Raw genomic sequence first — 21,430 nt, 5'->3', positions numbered from 1 at the left:
AAAGAAAAGGGAAGGGGGAATAAAAAAGGGATAAAGAAGGAAAGAGGAAAGGAAAGGGAAAAGAAAAAGAAGAGGGAGGGAAGGAAGAAAAAACTACAAACAGTATTGCTCATGAATTTAGATGCATAAATCCTCAACAGAATATTAGCACACTTATACAGCAAGTATAAAAAAATTATATGCCATGCAACGCTGGTTCCACGTTTGAAAATGAGTCCATGTAATTCATCATATCCAGATGTGCAAGACATGTTCAACATTTGAAAATCAGTCATGTAATTCACCATATCAACAGACTAAAGGAGAAAAATATGATATCAGTTGACACAAAGATTTTTTCACAAAATTCAATATACAATCATGACATAACTTTCAACAAACTATTATAAGGTAACTTTCTCAACTTGATAAAGTGCATCTGCAAAAATCTACAGTTTACATTAACTCAACGGTGAATGCCTGAATGCTCTTCTTCAAAGATAAGGAATAAGGCAATGATATATGCTCTTTTTTAATATAGTACTAGAAATTTTATCCATTGTAACAAAAAAAGAAAAGGAAATAAAAGTCACATAAATTAGAAAAAAAGAAATAAAACTATATTTTCAGATGGAATGGTTGTGTATAAAATAGATTCTAAAAACAATAACAACAATAACAATATGAGAAATAATAAGTGAGATCTGTAAGGTTGGAGGATACAAATTCAAAATGAAAAAATCAGTAGCATTTCTATATACTAACAATGAAAATGTGGAAACAAAAATTTAAAAAACAACATTTACAATAACTCCAAAGAAAATTACATACTTACAAATCGAACAAAGCATGTAAACAATCTGTATGATAAAAATTACAAAATGTTGACAGAAAGAATCGAAGGCCTAAATAAATGGTGGAACATACCATGTTCAGAGATTGGAAGACTCAATATGGTAAAGATTCAATAAAGTAAATACTATGTATTTACCCAAATAATCCAAAAATAGTAATTCAAATATCTTATAGGTGTCAAGTAGTATCCTATTGTAGTTTTGATTTGTATTTCCCTGATGATGAGTGATGTTGAGCATCTTTTCATGTGTCTGTTGGCCATCTGTATGTCATCTTTGGAAAAATGTTTATTCATGCCTTCTACCCATTGTTTTTAATGTTTATATATTTTTGAGGGACAGAGAGAGATGGAGCACAGGTAGGGGAGGAGCAAAGAGGGAGGGAGACACAGAATCAGAAACAGGCTCCAGGCTCTGAGCTTTGAATATACTTTGAATATACTTTTGAATATACTGTGCCATTCCCTTCAAGCCTGTAAGGTACTGTGGAGAGATCTGCAGCTAGCCTTATGGGTCTTCCCTTGTAGGTTAGGGATTTCTTTTTTCTTGCTGCTTTTAGGATTTTTTTCTCTATCATTATATTTTGCAAATTTAACTACAACCTGTCTTGGTATTGGCCTGTTTTTGTCGATTTTGATGGAGTTCTCTCTGCCTCCTGGATTTGGATGTCTGTTTGCTACTCCAGATTAGGGAAGTTTTGAGTTATTTCCTCAAATAAGGCTTTTGCTTCCTTTTCTCTCTTTTATTCTTTTGGTACTCCTATGATACAAATGTTTTAATGTTTGATAGAGTCATTGAGTGCTCTAAGTCTATTCTCATGTTCTATAATTCTTCCTTCTCTCTTTTGTTCAGCTTGTTTCACATTATTTTGTCTTCTATATCACCAATTCATTTTTCTGCTGATTCCAGCCTGCTTTTCATTGCCTGAAACCTTTTTCCAATCTCAGTTATTGCATTCTTTATTTCTGATTCTTTCAAAACTTTTATCTCTGTGATAAGGGTCTCCCTGATGTCTTTCATCCTTTTGTCAAGCCCAGTGAGTAACCTTATGATTGGTGCTTTAAATTCTCCATCAATCATGTTAGTTGTTATATCTTTTTCGCTTGGATCTCTGGCTGTGACCTTATCTTGTTCTTTCATTTGGGATGAATTCCTCTGTCTTGGTTTTGTCTAAGGCTCTGCCTTTTTCTCTGTGTTAGAAATGCCAGTTATATTTTCTGCACCAGAGAGTAATAGCTGTATGAGAAGTGGCCATGTGGTTTCCAGGGCCTGGTGCATCAGGGAGTGTCTCTAATGTGTACTGTGTGCGCTCTGCTGTTGCGTTTTGGCTGCTGTATCTTTTAGGCTGGTCATCTGTGGAGGTTCTCCTTGCTTGCAGTGGACAGTGTTTGGTCCTTGCCCAGAATGTGGTGAGTTTAAACTAGGTGTTCTCTGTTCTACTTGTTAAATGAGACCTGATAGTTCTTTCACTCGAACTGAAGCCCTACAGAACTCTTTGTTTGGGAATGTGGTGTGGGTAGGGGTTTTGCTGGTTTCCGGGGTGGGGCTCACTGCACTGGGACTGAGGCAAGCTCGACTGAGAAGGGAAGTTCTGCCAGAGAGCAGAGGTGTAGAACTTGGTGTAAGCAAGTTAGGCAGCCTGTGTCAATGCTGGATTGCTTCTCCCAGGTGACTGTGATTATGCTGAGAGGTGGGGAGGGAAATGGCTCCAGCCAGCTTCTTTGTCCATGGAGAGAGATCCTCCCGCATGCTACCTCTCAGGGACTGACTCCAAGAAGAGCAAATAATCTCCCCCCTTGTGTGCCCGAGGTGTTCTTCAAATCTTTGCTTCCATGCTGTCTGCCCCCAGGTTATTTGGGCCCTTCTCTCCAGGAGATGGGCAGTGCCCTCAGTGCTCTATCCCAGCCAAGCTGACTGACCTTTAAAACTCTAAGCTTTAAGCCACGCTGGTGGCAGACTCACAAAAATCAGCCCCTCTCTTTTTCCCAGCCAGTGGCTTTGAGGAAATGTTCTCCTTGTGTGATCCCCTATGTGTCATACTCTCTCTCAGCCTTCTCTGCAACTATGGCTCCCTCCCCTCTGCAGTACCCATGATCCATTTCTCCTCTAAACCATGTCTCCACACTTCCTGCCTTCTTCAATGTGGCCTCTTATCTCCCTTTAGTTGTATAGTTTGTTCTGTCAGTCTTCAGGGTGATTTTCTGAGGTATTTAGGATGATTTTTAAAAAACTTTATTTTTTAAGTAATTTCGACACCAAACATGGGTCTCCAATTCACAGCCCCAGGATCAAGAGTCACATGAAGACACCCCTAATTAGGATGTTTTGATAGTTATCTAGTTGTGTTCACATGACGAGATGAGCCTAGGGTCTTCCTACTCTGCTACCATCTTCTACACCTCTCCTGATTTAATACAATTTCTATCTGAACTCCAGCTCTTTGTAAACATAGACAAGGTCATTCTAAAATATATGTAGAAAGGCACAGGGCTAGCATAGCTAAAGTTATCTTTAAAAAGAAGGTTAAAGTAAGGGGTATCTTTTTAACTGATGCTAAGTCCTACTATAGAGCTACAATAACCACAAATTAAGACAGTGTGCTATTAGAGCTGAGAGAGACACAAATATCAATGAAACAGAATAAATATGCCAGAAATAGACCCACAAAAACATGTCTGATTTTTGACAGTTATGCAAAAGCAATTCAATGGAGGAAAGATAGCCTTTCAACAAGTGGTGGTGGAGCAACTGGACATCTGTTGAGAAACAAAACCAAACTCTGACCTAAGTCTCATGCCTAAAATAAGAAACAATAATAAAATCAAATACTGGTGAAATGTTGAGAAATTGCTCATGGGAATTAAGCATTTTACAGCCACACCTGAAAATAGTTTGGCAGTTTGTCAAAAAACTATGCAACTGCCATGAAACCCAAGAATTGCACTCTTGAGCATTTGTCCCAGAGAAATTCTTATATTCACAGAAAAATATAAACACAAATATTCATAGCAGCCTTATTCATAATAGCCAAAAAGTGAAACAACCCAGATTGTCCTTCAATTAGTGAATGGCTAAATAAACTGTGGTACATCCATACCATGGAATAACAGTAATTAAAAGGAACAAAGTATTGATATATACAACTTGGATGAATCTCCAGAGAATTATTCTGACTGAAAACAGCCAATTCCAAAATGTTATACACTGTATGACTCCATTTATATAATATTTTTGAAATTACAAAACCATACAAATGAACAGATTAGTGGTTCCTAGGCATTAAATAGGGAGTGGGGGCAGGAAAGAAATGGATGTGACTGACTATAAAAGGACTTTAGGGATTCTTGTGGAAATGTTCTACATCTTGACTGTATAATGTCAATATCCTGGTTATGATATTCTACTACAGTTTTGTAAGATGTTACTATTGAGAGAAACTAAATAAAGGGTTTGAGTTCTATTATTTCTTACAACTCATGGGAATCTACAGTATTTCAAAATAAAGAGTTGAATTTTTATAAAGTAAGGAAAAGGAAAACTTACCTTAAATATTGTCCTTAAGGATGGTAGTCAAACCTGTATATACAACAGATAAACTGAACAAGATAAATTCAGTTGGTAAGCCATAAAACAGGTTATGTATGAATAACAGATTTAGAAGTTTGAAAGAATCTATCGCCTAGGGCAATAAGCTTGTAAATTGAAGACATCAGTATTCTAGAACAAATTCATAAAAGTCTAAGGTAATTGCTTCACAAAGTCACAAAATCTTCAGAATTCTGTGGGGAAATAAACTTTGAAGTTGTTTGAAGTTAAAAGAAGGCTTTTTTATGAACCAAGGTAGACAGTGTGTTAAAGAAATGCAGTATTTTGAGACAAACTTCTGGAGTGCTAATCTGAATTGGAAAGGACTAACAAACATCTCTTTCAACTCATAGCTCATTCAGGTGACAGTCTTTCAATAATTCCTTCACATTTTTAGATCCCCTTCATAAATTAAGACTTTCAAGATATAGCTTAGTTTGTTTCTATTTAAACCTTGACAATGACAGGATGCTAAATCATTTCCCCAAAGGTCAAGATGCAAGAAAGGTGGGGAGGAATGGGGAATTTGATTTTACCTACCAATTAAGGCAGTGTTTGGTGATGGTAAGAGAACTAGTATGATATAGTAAAAAGACCTTGGATTTTACAGGCAAAAATATCTAGGTTCAAATGCAGATTCTTCCACTTTCATGGTCATATAACTTTGGGCAATTTACATCTGAGTTTCAGTTTTGTCATCTGCAAAATGACTATACTATCATCTATTTCAAAGAATTTTAAAGGGCTTGGAACATAATGAATTTAGTCACTTACTAAATGGTAAGTATTATCTTTATTCACCTGTACAAGTATACCATAGGATAAATATGAAAAGTAGACTTGTTGGATCAAAATATACGAGTGTTTTTAATTTTGACATAAATCCTGCAAGATTATCCTTTAAACCATATTTACTAATTTGTATTTGCACCCAAAATGTAAGAAAATATTCACTATTCCACACCCTGTTCATTTTAGTTTTTGTTAGTTGTTCACACAAAAATGATATTCCATTGTTATTTTAATTTACATTTTTCTGATTATTAATGAGTGAACAATTTTCACCTGTTTATTATCCATTTGTATTTCTGTTGACTCAGCCTGTATATGCAAATTGGGTGTGTGTTTATATGTGAGAACGTTTTATGTATTTCAAATAACAATGCTTTGTTATCAATACTGTTTGTTATCTATGTTTTTAGACTTCTTTGGAGTCCTTACAGCAATTTTAAATTTTTATATTGTCGAATCTGGCACCTTTTCCTTTGTGGCAGTTAGTTTATAATTTTTCTTAGAAGGTATTTCCCCTTCCCAAGATTATGTCAGTATTTTCTTAGATGTCTTTCTAGTACAGGTTTTTTATGTTTACATGGGTTTAATTCACTTATACTTTTTTTTCTGGTATGAGGTAAAAATCTGATATTTTTGTTGAAATAGATAGGCAGTTATTTCAACACAGCAAGCACCCTCAGAGATATTGCAGGTTTGGTTCCAGACCACCACATAAAGTGAATATCACAGTAAAGCAAGTCAAATGCATTTTTTGGTTTCCCAGTGCATATAAAAGTTATGCCTACATTGTACTGTAGTCTATTAAGCGTGCAATAGCATTATGTCTAAAAAATGCACATACCGTAATTTAAAAGTACTTTATTGCTAAAAAATGCTAACCATCATCTGAGCTTTCAGTGTTGTAATAAATGATCACAAAATCAGCACAACAAGTAGAATAATAATGAAAAAGTTTGAACCATTGTGTGAATTACCAAAATGTAACACAGAGACACAAAATGAGCAAATGCTCTTGGAAAAATGGCACTGATACACTTGCTTGACACCAGGTTTCCACAAATCTTCAATTTATTTTAAAAAAGCAATATTTGGGAAGTACAATAAAACAACACATGATAAAATGAGGCATGAGTGTACATATTAGTTGTCCATATAGTTAACATATTTTTGTCTGTCAGTATCCCTTCCTGAGGATATCATCCCCGCCTCAACTCTGATCCTTGGTGTAGTTGACAAACTTGATACTGTCTCTGTGGCTACCAGGATAACCATATAATTTGATATAAGAATATTAAGAGAAATCTTTATTCTTTTATAGCAAGAGCTAGCTGTGATCTAAGAAAGAATGCATTAAAAAAAAAAAACAAAACAACACAAAGCAAGAAAGATATGAAGAGATAGTGACTTGCTCACTTGAGTCCCTGGAACCAGATCCTCCCTAGTTATATCAGCCAATTTCTTACTTTCTTTTTTCTTTTCTTCTCTCTTTTCTTTCTTTCTTTCTTTCTTTCTTTCAGGTATTTTATTGCTAAATAAATATATTTTATATTTTGGGTTATAATCCAATACGATGTTATTGTGTGTGTGTGGGTGGGTGGGTGGCCATTAGGAACTCTTTCAGTATGTCCTGTGTCCCTTTGACATGCCCCCATCCTTTTGTTTTTTGAGCACTTTCCTACTTTTTGTACTATAAGATGTTCCAGGTGTATCTTGTATATCTCTTGCCCCAGTCCTAGAATCAACCATTTCTACAAGGATCCCTGGTTATTTTTACTGGAGAATGATACTTGAAACCAGGCTCTGGGAACTGGGTGTGTTTGTTGCTGTTGTGTCTAGGCTTTCTCAGAGGACAGTTAATATATGTATGTATGCAAACCCAAATATTTAGATATATTTATACTTGTTTCTGTATGTATCCAACTCTCTATATATTTTTCTAAGTTTCTACTGATGTCTCTGAACTTACTCCAGTATCACTGAGTTATTCTAACCCACTTTTCTTGCTTGTATCTAAAGTAACTTCTCTCTCCCACAGTGAGAAACCTGCTGTCATCATCCACAATTCATTTATTTATTTATTCAGCCCCAATATGAATGCAAAGCAGTGTCAGAATTACTAAATTATACCATACTCATGAAGAACAAATTTACCTTCTAGTGCACAGTGTTTATGTACAGTTTACTTTGTCTTTAGCCTTAGAGTTTCCACTCAAAACATTATTTTCCAAAGTTACTATGGCCAGTTCCTTTTTTCTCCTACCCCTTTCAGTGTAATTACATTTATAATACAATTAGATTCATTTATCAATGTCTGCATTATTTCTTGACTACTAACATTCTTTTTTTTTATTGTTTTGGTTGTAGTTTATGTGCATTAATGTTCATTCTTTGTGAAGTACAGATCAATGGATTTTGGCAAATGCATAATCATATATTTTAATTATTAAAAAAATTTTTTTAATTATTGTCTATTGAATTTGTCCTATCCCACTTGAGTCAGTTTTGCAAAGACATCCTTATATGCGACTGGCACTTTTCCAGACTGCTTATTATGATCAACTAGCCATATTGTTCTGTACCTTAAATTTTCATGTGTTATCCCATTGCTTGTACAACCTGTATATCAGATTCATTACTTTAAATGGCTAAAATATTTTTATCTTAATAATAGCCAATAGTTTTTATTTAAAGTATAATTAACACACAGTGTTATATTAGTTTCAGGTGGACAACATATTGATTCAACAATTCAATACATTATTCAATGCTCATTATGATGTGTGGTCATCATCTATCACCACATAATGCTGCTGTAGTACCTTTAACTATATTTCCATGCTGCAGCCCCATACAAAATGACTTATGTATTTTACAACTGGAAAATTGTTCCTCTTAATTCCCTTTATCTATTTTGCCCATCCCCCCTACCTGCCTCCCTCCTGACAACCACCCGTTTTTTCTCTGTATTTAAGAGTCTAGTTTTCTTTTTTTGTTTTGTTTTTCAGATTCCACATGTAAGTGAAATCATATAGTATTTGTCTTTTTCTGTCTGACTTATTTCACTTAGCATGATACCCTCTAGGTCCATCCATATTGTCAAATGGCAAGATCTCATTCTTTTTTATAATAATAGCCAATACTTTTATCACAAGTTACTGTATTAGTATCCTAATACATTAACTCATTTAATCCTCATAACAATACTGTGAAGTAGATATTTTTACTTTATTATATATGTGGGAAAGGTAAGTCATGGAGCAGCTAACTGATTAGTCTGAGAACATCTAGAAATCAAGTGGTAAGCCTGGGTTTTGAGCTGAGGCAGACTGAGTTTGAAATCTGTGCTGTAAACTAGTAGATTCTATTGTCTCTCATTGTGAGCCTGTACAAAAATTATTTAATCAATTTCCTATGAAAAATGTCCTATGTAACTTTCTCTCTCTCTCTCAAAAACAAAACAAAACAAAACAAAAACGTGAGTACAAGCCCTGCTTCAGGTCAGACTGAGCCCTGCTTCAGGTGAGCACAAGCCTCACTTTGAGTGAGCTCAAGCCCAGCTTCGGGTAAAACATGACCCTTGGGTGAGTGCTGCTTCTCTCTCTCTCTCTCCTTCTTGCTCTGCCCCTCACTCACTTGCTCACTTGCACTCTCAAAAAAAATTAAAAAGAATGCTCTTTGTAGTTTTTTTATAAGGTTTAAGCTTTTATGTTCTCCTACCCCTCAGCTTTTTTTTTAATGTTTATTTATTTTTGAAAGAGAAAGAAAGCATGAGTGGGGGAGGGGCAGAGAGAGGGAGGTGGACACAGAATCCGAAGCAGGCTCCAGGCTCTGAACTGTCAGCACAGAGCCTGACCTAGGGCTTGAACCCACCAGCCATGAGATCATGACCTGAGCTGAAGTCAGATGGTTAACCAACTCAGCCACCCAGGCACCCCTCAGCTTTTTTTTTTTTTAAATTCAAACTACACCCAGACAGTCCCCCCAAAATCAGTCTGCATAGAACAGTATAAATGAAAAGTAAAAGTCATTCTTCTCCACCTATAACCACACTATCAGTCACACTTCCTCCAGACAACTACTTTTAACATTTTGCTTTGTAATTCTTCCAGTGAGTTTTATTATAACTTATGTAGTTCAAATTCTATATTATTTATCAGCTAATCAACTTCAGGTAGAATGTGTTGATATCATACCCTGAAAGATGATTTAGAGCATTTATAATGTTTCAAACCTTCCTTCTACAATGTTTCTTCTCAGTTTTATTAGACATTATTTTTTAAATTTTTCTAATGATTATAATGCTCTGATTAATATTTTTTGAAAAATTCTTGTTACTATAGGCATTATTTATCAATTTCCTATTATGAAAGATAAAAGTTTTTTTAATGTTTATTTATTGATTTTGAGAGAGAGAGAGTGGGGGAGGGACAGAGAGAGACTGAGAGAATCCCAAGCAGTCTCCACACTGTCAACACAGAGCCTGATGTGGGGCTTGAACCCACAAATTGTGAGATCATGACCTGAGCTGAAACCAAGTCAGATGCTCAACCAATTGAACCACCCAGGCGCCCCAATGTAAATATATTTGTTTTAAATTTCATTTTCTGGGGTGACTGGGTGGCTCAGTCAGTTAAGTGTCTGAATTCAGCTCAGGTCATGATCTCATGGTTCAAGAGTTCAAGCCCTGCATCAGGCTCTGTGCTGACAGCTCAGAGCCTGGAGACTGCTTCAGATTCTATGTTTCCCCGTCCCTCCCCGCCCCCCCCCCCACTCATGCTTTCTCTCTCTCAAAAATAAATAAAAACATTAAAAAAAATGTTTTTAAATAGCTTAATTTTCCTGTCCCTTCCATTTTCTTTTTGCTGTTGTTATTCACATATTGTCATTTCTTTGTCAAGGTTTCTAGTACATTCTATTGTTTTGCTCTAGTTAAATCTCCTATGCTTTGTTTATAGAGCATATAGAGTCTATTTTAAATCTAAGAAAAATTAATTTATAATTGTTATAATATTTATGACATTACAATATTAAAATATATATGTGTTATATATAATATATTATTATTATATAAATGTTAATCTCTGCTGAACCAAATAATGTATATGGTAGATCCATGAAAAGTAAATGTCACATTTCTGCTTCTAGTGAAGATGGAGTTTACAGGGACATGATTTATCTTTCTGCCTTAAACAATAAAAAAAAACAGGAAAAAAATATGGAAAGGCAGTTTCAGACAATGGGAAGATGGCAGCATGGGACTGTGATTACTTAGAGAAAAGGACAAAGTGAGCCATACAGTCATACCAGTTTACTACATAGCAGCACAAGGAGACAGAACCAAAACAGAGCTTGGAAGTCTCACTGAGTTGAAGAGATGGATATTGGACTTTGGCAGGCAGAGGCAGAATTTGTGGAGTAGAGTACCAGAGAGGAAGGAAATGTAGAGCAAGAAATCTCCAGATAACTGAAGGAGGTCCCCTTCAGTCATTGAGTACTAGACTGAGTACTCATTCACTGACGAGTGAAATACTGGAGGCAAGAAAAAGAACCATTGAAAATGTTAGGTAGAACATTCTAGGAGCTCGTATAGCTAGAAATAAACCATTTTCCTATATGCCAAAGAGGAAAGACTCATAACACATGTGACAGAAAATAGAAGGCTATCATCTTAGTAGAGAGACTAAGTCATCCTTACCTTAAAGGCGTTTGGACAATGCCAACACCAATAAAGCTTAAAAGCAAACGTCAAAAGAGTCCAACTGTTTCTATGTATATTAATGTACATCAAAATAAAGTAAAATATTAGATTAATGAAGAAAGCAAAATCTAGCAACCAAAAATGTAAAATTTCTCAGTCTTAGCATCCAGTAAGAAAATAATAAATACATACAATGGTAAAATGTACGTGTAATTGGAGACTCATAGGAGAAACTTAAAAAATGTATTTGAAGAAATAATGTCTAAAAGTTTTTCAAATTTGATGAAAGGTGTAAACCCACAGACCCAAGAAGCTCAGTGAACCTCAAAGAGAATAGATCTAAAAAAATTCTCAGACATATCATAATCACATTGCTGAGAATCAGTGGTAAAGAGAAAACCTTAAGGGGATGGGAGAGGAAAGCACATTTATTATAGGGGGAGAAATATACAAATAACAACAGACTTCATGTTGGAGACTATGCAAGGCAGAAGGCTATGGAATGTCATTTTTAAAGTAATGGAAGGAAAAACCTCACCAATCTAGAATTCTTTAAAGAGTGATGGCATTTTTCAAAATAGAAGTTAAGAAACCCTTTCAGCAAGCAAAGTCTGAGAGAATTTATTGCAAGAAGACCAACACCACAAGAAATGTTAAAGGAAAGTTACAGCAACAAAATGTTGGAATAAGAAGCTCCAAGTTCTTGTTCCCTTGAAGAACATTGAAAAAGCATTCAGAAGCTATCTGAACAAGCTTCATAGGAGCTCTGGAAAACAAAGTTTATGGAAACCAAACAAATATCCAATGAAGAAAAAGCCATCTTCAAAATATTGGGAAATTTCATGGCATTTTTACTCACTCTTGCTCTATCCCCTATGTTATGGCAGCACTCTTGGTCTTGAGCAGTGTCAGCCCAGTTCCCAGTTAACTTCATTGAACTAGATAGAGCATAGGAAGACCTTTTGTGCAAATCATTGTGTGTGCATGTTTTAACCTTGCTGGGTGGATACATGAAGGCCTGACTAGTTCAGGCCTATCTCATATAACTTGGGATGCAGGCTGGTCAGTTAGGTCCCTGTCAAATGAGTCTGCCTCTATTTTAAGATACTTTCTCAGAAGATTCTCCCAACAACTTCCAGTTATGTGTAGTTTGCCAGAAACTTGTCACATAGTTACCCTTGTCTTCAAAGGACACTGGAAAATGTAGCTTTTTTTTTTTTTTTTACGCAGGGAACATTTCTGCCTAAATGCTAAAAAAAATTATGTTCGTGAGATCATATATATTGTGGTAAGGCAATTATTAGTCTTTGTCACAGAGAACAAGAAACAAGTTAGAAGAGTAATGTTTGGCAAAGAGATGATAGTGGCTTGTGCTACAGTGGTAGGGTTGATGGTGAGATGTGATTGGACACTTGATATATTTTGAAGGCAGCAACCACAGGACTTAATACTGGATTAGATATGGATGGAGAAGGAGATAAATTAAAGAGTTATACTTAAGTTACTAGCCTAATAATTCAGTAGATGGTAGCACCATTAACTGAAGTGAGAAAAGACAGAAAGGTCAAGGTTTTGTGGGGGTTTTGGAGGGGAGGGAGGGGAGCAGTCTTAGTAATCCAGAATTCTTTTTTGTATATGCTGTATTTGAGATGCTTATTATACAGCTAAGTGGATATCAATACCTTTTTGATTATCTCAAGATACCATTTAGAATTTTTTTCCAAGGATCACCCTCCCCTCACATTCCTCAGAAATATCTCTATTTACTCCAGGGTTTGTTCTGTTCATATTAATTCTTCACTTCCATGTATTGATTTTCCTCATATATCTGGTAAACTTTGTTGGCTCATTTTATATTTGCAAATGAAGTAATATGTTAATTGTATAGGTATGCTCTGTGTGACAGGCAGGCTTCCCTGGAGGGTATATGGGGATGGAAGAGGGTAGGCAGGATGGCTGGGGACCCAACAACATTTCCAGAGAACCCATGTGTTTAATCTCCTAGATGGAACTTCCTTTTCTTTCTTTTTATACCCTTTCTATTACCTGATGTGGAAATGTAAGTGACAGCAAGCTCTACTCTGCTTCCCCATCAAGGCTCAAAACTCATAGGATCTCCACCTACACAGATGGCTCACTTTCTTTAGAAAGATGTTTTTTTTTCTTTTCTTGATGTTTTGGGTGAGTGACTGGGAAAGACAATGCTCCCAGCAATATATGCTCTGTATTCACTGAGATAGAGAAGATCCAGCTGTTCTGAATACAGCTCTTTAATTAATAACTATGACAATTACACCATTATCTGATTCTCTTTGTATATGCTGACCTTGAATTTATTGCTTCTCAGGCCCACCTGAGTTCTGTTGTTTAAGGCTCTTTCTTGATGGGGATTTTCATTCAATTAATTTCATTTTCTTTCATATTTTCTAAATTTTCTCAACTTTCTAAATCCTTGTGTCTCACCTTATTGATTTCCAGTATTTCCATGAGACTTTTCTTTTTGAAATATTATTTTCTGTTAATTTACTGGAACCTTGGGAGGTAGGAGAGAATAGAACCACATGTTCAGTCCATCATCTTAAAGCTCCTATATTGGTTTGTTTTATTGCCCTTTTCTAGCTTCCTGAGATGAATGCCTAAAGCATGTCTCCCCAGTATAAATGTATTGGAGTTTTTATATTCAGTAGTGTTCCATGTTCATCTAAATAATAATACAGAGTTAAACAGAATAAAAGTTAATAGTTTCCTATTTCCTCTCCTCCAGAGATGTTAGCATTTTATATCCTTTCATACATCCTTTCATGCTTACATTAGGGAGGACTTTTTGTGTCTTTTACAAAAAGGAGATTTTACATACATATATGTACATACACACCCATATACATACATACATACACACACATACATACATAATCACTATTCTTCCATTTCCTTGTCATATTTCATTTATTTTTAATTTTTCTACTAAATTTATTTAAAATAATGAGATTTTAAATGTTAGAATTTAAACTTTTTAAGGGAAATTCAAGCAAAGAAAAAAGCAAAAGAACAGGTGTGGAAAAGTCTGAGATATATTTCAAGAACTCAGAGTTAGACACATTTGTCTGAAAGGGAGAAACCATAATGGGGAATATTGAGAAACTTGTAGAAATAATTTAGTCAATGTGTTAAGGCAATTAAAAATAGCAAAAGTGGTAAGGTGCTGAAAATTTAGGAATAAAGTTGTGTTATTAACTGCTTAATATTAACATATAAACCAAAAGTGTTACAGATGGAAACATCATTCATTGAAATGTTATTTTAATTAACTTGGTATATATGAACATTTTGTCTAAAGGAGATAGTTTATCAGCAAGTGGCTTGTAGTACTATGTACTCTCAGAGTGATGGTGTCAAGTTTTCTCTAGATGAGTTGTCAGTATGGATGCACATTACTGCAATCTTGATTGTGTGATGGAAAATTTAGGACACCTAAGATTTAGGCTACTAATCATCTGGGTAACTTGGGGCAACCAACTTCAACTTCAGATCTTGTATAAAACGAGGAGGACTGGAATATCTCTAAAGCACCTTTCATCTACAAAAATTCAGTGGTTCTGTGATTCTATACCTGCTCCTATACACCCTGATCTAGCACCAAGTGTTTCCTTAGTCAGCGTTAAGTAACCTATTTAGCAATTACAGGTTAAAGAATCATTGAAAGTGCTATATATCCCAATATCATATCAAATGCCATTTATTATCTAAAGCATTTTACAACCTTTTAAAATGAGATTACATTTGTTCTGATAATTCTATTTCTTTTCTATTTTGGTTTCTGCTTGACGTTGCTCTGTATTGTTTTGATTTTATAAATTCACTAGGCTGAATATACTATCAAGGAAGCTAAGATTATATATGCAAATGTATTATATATGTATAGATTTCTTTGATAATTGGCAAAGTAAATTATAGTAGTTATGAGAAAAATACTTATTTAGGTTTTAAATTGTTATATCTTTAATAACTATTGAAAGAATAAAATTATCTTGGGAAATATCCTTGCATAACAAGCATTCTAAAATTAAAATTTCTCTTTTTATAAGGTGATTGTTTCACCAAAGGAATATATTTCACCATCTTTCAGACCAGAATATATAGAATTCAAACCAAAATATCAGGTGAGTCCCGAATTATCCTATCCCAATAACAATTATATTTAAATACTAGTTTTCTCTAATACTTTATATAATTCAGTGGTTCCTAAACCAGACTACCCATTAGAAGCATCTGGCTATCTTTGAAAAAATACATGTTCTCAGGTCCTACCTCTGACCTGATGAAACTAAATCTTGGAATGGAGTCTGGGAATCTATATTTCTCAGAAAGACCCAGGGGATTCTTATGCTATCACCTGGATATCAACTAACTTTTGAAAAATAGATATAATAAATTGTATCCATTACAATAAAGCTTAAACTACTAAGTTGAAATAAACTAAAATATTAGGCTGATTATTTCATATTTTGCCTTTTTCAACTGGATAATATATGTTATATTAACAAACACAAGAATATGTTTGGCAAAATTGGAATAAGAGACTGCATTCCAAAGACTATTTCATGATAGACTAACTTGATTCCCAGAGCTACAAAACTGCTCATGGATATTACACTGGAATTTCACTGTAATCCAGAATTTTTTTGTACTGCTCTCTCTTAACCATTTCTGAAAGACCTTTCATCAAAAAGCAAAACTCTACTGTGACATGCTAAGGAGTGGGTAGAACTCATCATCATTGTTGAAATTCTCAGACCTAAAAGCAGATGATATATGCTCCCAAGTTAGTCTTTGTAAAATATTTATGATACTTTTAATGAGATATCTACTACTTGCTTTGCATTATAAAAATGTTCTATATTGCTACTAAAATGGTAAGTATTTCTATGGATAGGACTTAGATCCTGATGTTAGCCATTGTCTAAATAAGTGCAGGTAACACTGGAAATTAAGTTTTTTAAAAAACTATGTATGAATGCTGTTTAAGTATTTTAAAATATTCTAGGTAGCAGAAAAGCTCTTGGACACAAAATAGTATCAGAATTATGACTTTTAAAATTTGCATTAAAATTTTCATCATTCCAATTTCAAATATTTTAAAATAGTTTTCTCTTTATAGAAGGTAGGTGGATGAGTAGATAACTTGACAGATTTCTTAAAGAGAATTTAACTAGAAAATTTATTATAAATTCAAATAAATACTATAGAATTTCTTACCTTTTATTTTTAATATTACAGCTCCAGAAATTCAACTTTAAGAATGGTTTTGATCCTTTTATAAGGAATATAAACAACAAAATGTCAGTCAGAAAAAGGAAAGACCAAGATATGTCCAGATGCAGAAACATTTTAAGTACAGAGGTTATAGAGCATGAAGACCAAGATCCTCCTTACCCAACATATTCAAAAACTGCAAGACCTACTCATAAAACCTGGCCATGTGATCCTGGTAACACCACAGTAAAGACTTTAGACACTAAGACTAAGTTAGCCTGTGATCCTGATTTCATTACAATAAAGACTTTAGACACTAAGAGTAATTTCGCCCGTGATCCCACTATGACCACACTAACGACTTTAGATAGTAAGAATAAATTAAAAGAAAGACTACCAAATGTATCTCTACCAAACTTTGAAGGAGAATCATCAATGACTGGAAATGTAAATACATGTCGCCTCTCAAAATCATTAAGTCTTACTTCCCACCTAGAAAATTTAAAACAATCAGTGATGCTCAAGTCAATTTTAGGTAAAAATCTGCAAGACCTATCAGATGAATTATTTTCTAAACCAAAGGTTCCTATGGACACTGAAACAAGAAAGAAAAGTCTTAGTTCTCCACTTTTACATGTTCATGATGAACCACCAACTAGTGTGGAAAACAAAGTATTTGAAAAAGTTCAAGATTTAAATAGCTTGCTTTCAGAAAAATACATTGTAAGTTCAAAGTCTCTTTTAAGACAAAAAATTAAAGATATTCCTGCAGATTCACTTTCAGTAGGTGAACCAAGAAATTCTCCAGAGGTAGAAAGGGAATTTGTCTCTGAAAAACACTTGGAGTCTGGTGAGATTGATTTTCCAATTAAAAAAAATAATTTCAAAAAGAAAAATTCAAAAATTGAAGTGTCTAGTTCCCAACCAGGTGTAAGTAGCATTGCACATGATTATGTTATAAAGCAAATATTCACTGCACCTATCTTCTCAGAGTTGGAAATGGGAGTGAAAGAATCGAGTGAGATACCAATAAATTTGCAGAATCAATTACCCACTGCTTGGGAGAGTTTATCTTCAAACATTCTACTTCACTATGAAGAAAATGATGATGAAATAGAATTGCCACAGGCCAAATCTGTTATAAGCCAGATAATACAAGCATTTCCTGTAGATAGTCTTTTAGAATCTGGGGTAATCAAAGTGATAGAATTAAATAAAGAATATCAAAAGAGTTCCATGCTGGATACAGAGACAGCATTTGCTGAAGAAGAGCCAAAGTATTCCACAGAGGATTGTTCAGAAACCCAAAGTAAAACAGAACCTCTTTCAGAGCAGAATATACTCATCATTCCCAAAGAAACTACTTCTTTTAATAGAGTCGGATATGTGGATGAAAGCCAAAACATACCCCTACAAGATCCAAAATATCAGTTAACACCAGATAAAAAAACAGATACGCTAAATAACAGTCAGAGGTTTGATAGAGAAGAAAATGATCTGAATTCTACTTTAGAAAATTTAAGTAACTCATTAATGGGTAAACTTAATGATTCAGATGTAATAATGTTAAAATCCTTTTTAAAACATATGTTTAATATTTTTTTCAAATATAATCAGTCTGAAAGAAGACAACTAGAAAAAGAATTGGAAAGATTAATCCAGCATCCTTTTCCAAATAATACAGAAGACCTTGAAGAAATCAAAGAGAATTTTGATAAAGCAGATAAATTAGACAGTAAGCCTATTTTGAATCCAAAGCTGCGTGTATTTCTAGAAGAACTCTCAGAGTCAGAAATAAAAAATTTAAAATCTGAACTAAGTAAACATATCCAACATTACCTTGTAGAAAGACTTTCAGAATCTGGACACATCACTGAAGAAGACTTGCCAAAAATCTATCACAATCTATATTTGATGAATGAGAAAGCAGAACCAAAAGGGCAGAATATTTTTCTAGAAAAATATTCAGAAACTGTGAAAGAAATCATGTCTTTTGTAAGTAATTTTAATCATCATTTCATAGATAAACATTTGGAAATAAAGCTAAGATCTTTTTTAAATGAAATTCTCCAAAACTATTTCCTAAAAAACCTTTCAGAAAGCAGTTTATTTAAAGAGACAGAATCTGAGACTATACACTCAAACATGTCTTCTCTAAGATCTAGAAGTGCCTCAATATCTTTTCATGAGTTAGGACAAGACACTTCAAGGGGGAGTTTTGGTGAAAGACTTGACATACACATGAAATATCCTTTAAGTAAATCTCTACAAAACTATCTTATAGGTTTATCAGAAAATGAAGTATTAAATCTAAGAGCTGATTTAAGCAAACACCTCCAGAGTCTTTTTATAGAAAAACTTTCAAAATCAGGACTAATAACTGAAAGTCAATTAGAGGGGATCAACCAGCATATAAATTTGATCAATACTAGATCCATACCATTAAAATGTGTATCACCAGAATTATCTTTTGGAAAAGAAAATCAATTTATGGAGGAGATTTCAGAAAGGCAAAATAAATATTCAAAAATTGTTCAAAAAACCACTTTACAAAAAGTTCCTGAGGATAGACTTATAGCAACAGAACTGACCAAAGAGAAAGAAAAAGAATATTTTTCCTTACAGAATATTAAGGAAAATCCATCAATAATTGAGGAACAGCAAAGATACTGTCCTAAAGAAGGAGCCAAAACACTGAAATTAATTAAAGCACAACCTTCTTTCAACAAAAATACCCAAGCAATTCCATTAAATAAGTCATCAGAAAGACTTACAGATACAGTACTTAAGAAACAAAGGAATGAACATAGTTTTATGCAGCTTCTTCGAGCAGAAAATTGTGACTTTAAAACAGAAGTTCAAGACCCGCATAGTTGGAGTGGTAAATCAAAAACAGCTCAGTCAAATGCTTGCTTTGAAAAGACACTAAAAACGAAGTCTCTTGAAAAAAAAGAGCATAATAACATCTATAAATTGATGGCACAAGAAAAACTTGAAACAGTACTGTCACCATATCCAAGAATTCCTAATTGCAAAATGCGAGATGAAAATGAAGAATATATATACAGATACACCTTTCCTTCCAGGCAGACTAACACTTTAACTCATTTCAATTTAGAGGCTGGGGAGAAATCAAAGTTAGAAGACCAGTATTTTCAGAGATTGAAAGGAAATAATAATAACAATAAAAAACATTTAGTAACATTTGCACAATACAAAAAAATACAAACTCTTTCTCTAAAGACAAATGGAATTTGCAATGAAAAATGTGCCAAATTCCCTGAATTACAGTCGTTTAAATATAAAGTTGTGGAAGCTGAGAAAAACTCAAAACCATCCCTCTTCCCAGCAGTATTAAAGAGAGAAAATGTAAAGCCCAAGGTCCGAAAAGAAAGAGACCATGTCAACAAACAAAAGAAGTCATTTAGCAAACTAGTTAGGATACTACCAACCACACTGCCCACCGCGAGAATTCTAAGGAAATCTGTTCCAAGGACATTGCTTCATTGGACTGCAAGAAGAACTATACATGTAATACTGTTTTTCTAAGTCTACTACTTTTGTATTTGGCAAGAATTGTAAATAATCTATTTTAGGGCATATATATCTCTATGCAAGTGTGTATATAACCTTCATAGATAACCCCCAAGATATACAGACCTTCAAATTAAAAAAAAAAAATTTCTTCCGACATTCAGATTTCACCTTACCCAATTAAAAATGCAGTCACAAAATCAGGGGACTCAGTGCCTTAGTATAAAATAGATAAAGGGTACTCCCTCTGGAGCATGAATTAGAAAGGCACCCTTTCCTCTGGGAAGACTGTAGACTGAGTATCTAGAGCCAAAGCACATAGCCCTGTCTATGGAAAACTGGCTGGATTTCAGCCGTGACTCAACGCCTCAGCCAGGGGCTGCAGTACAGGCACAACCTATACAATTATTGGCAGTGGCTGTATACTATGAAAACATAGCTGGGATTTTGTTTTCATGCAAATATAAGTATTTTTCAGATTACTGAATTATCTTTGTTTCAGTAAACAAAGATATTATGTGTCAGTTATTGTGATAAGCATTAGGATATGCAAAATTTATAATCTATTGGATTATGAGTGGAAAATTTTTAATTTAACTTCTACTCTCTTCTATTACCACTGCCCTTCTTTTATCTTATGTGCTGAGAAATTTGAGAATTCAAATCTATTTATAATATTAACATAAAACAGTTAGGAAGGTAAAACTGCTACCAGACTTTATACAAACCATTCTGAAGCAAAGTTAAAATCTAGAAATAGAAGGGACTTTAATTTTCTGGACTCCTGCTCTTCTCTGTTAGTATATATAGACAGGCATGACACACAATTGGGAGAACCCATAAATCCCAAAATGATATTACATAATTTGATGTGCATAATCCTTTGAATGAGAAAATAGATTTATAACAGTTGCTTTGAATTTGCTTTCCATAGCAAAGCAAATATTTACCTTTAGTAAATAGTAAAACTAGTAGCTGGGAATATATTATCAATTTAGCGTATACCAACTTTGGATTTCTCTTTTCTGTCTAAAGTTGGTAATTTAGCATTGAGTGAGCATATGTGCCTACTGGAAAAAGGAAGTAGAAGATGCGTCCATAATTTGGGGAAAGTAAAGACTTTCTGAAGTTCCTGTGGACAAATGGAATCTTTAATGTCACTTTTCCAAACAGAAGAAATTGTGTTTTTATTATATCATATGAGATCATACAGGGTCTCAGGAACTTTATCCTAAGAGTGGGCAAGAGAGGTAGAGTTATCTTTACTTTCCTCTGTTAAACCAAAGTACCTAAAGTTTTCTCTCTAGTAAAGTTGACAACAGAGAAAGAATTGAATGGTAGGAGGGCGTTATCAGATCATCAGAAAGACTTGCTCATCTGATTCTTTTCTAAAATCTGAGAATCTCTCAAAGGAATCAAAATGGAAGACAGAGAAATTGAGTTGTAGGAGCATCCAGAAAATAACCAGTTGTGTGGGTGTCCATGCCCTTCCACTGGTATTCTAGTATCAGTTATCTAATCTGTGAAGCAAGAATTATATATTACTCACCAAAGTAGCAGAAATTCCCTTAATAATGTGGCTTACCTAATTGCTCCCCTTAACATAAGAGGGGAGAGGAAGAATGTTTCCTTGCCTTCTTCAAACCCAGGCAAAATTGTAAAGTAGATAGAATTTGTCTCTATACTCTTTATACCTCCTTTTCTGTAAATCTCTTTCTTACTGCCTCAATTCTTC

At 34.2% G+C, this 21,430-nt stretch overlaps 1 protein-coding gene across 7 annotated transcripts in view; it reads left to right on the top strand.

The window, feature by feature from the left end:
• The window catches only part of C2CD6 (C2 calcium dependent domain containing 6), a 147,836-nt gene that overhangs the window by 124,867 nt on the left and 1,539 nt on the right, over positions 1-21,430 (top strand). For 5 of the 7 annotated variants that reach the window (XM_042995068.1, XM_042995067.1, XM_042995070.1 and 2 more), the window contains 2 exons: positions 14,994-15,068; positions 16,186-19,692. In XM_042995068.1, coding sequence (XP_042851002.1) covers positions 14,994-15,068; positions 16,186-19,692 — 3,582 coding nt within the window. The remainder of the gene's footprint in view (positions 1-14,993; positions 15,069-16,185; positions 19,693-21,430) is intronic. The other 2 variants (XM_042995071.1, XM_042995072.1) reach the window with 2 other exon arrangements.

This window comes from Panthera tigris, chromosome C1 (assembly GCF_018350195.1).
Source record: "Panthera tigris isolate Pti1 chromosome C1, P.tigris_Pti1_mat1.1, whole genome shotgun sequence".
NCBI lineage: Eukaryota > Metazoa > Chordata > Mammalia > Carnivora > Felidae > Panthera > Panthera tigris.
The sequence above is the reverse complement of the archived record's forward strand: the minus strand, read 5'-3'. Positions and strand labels throughout refer to the sequence as shown.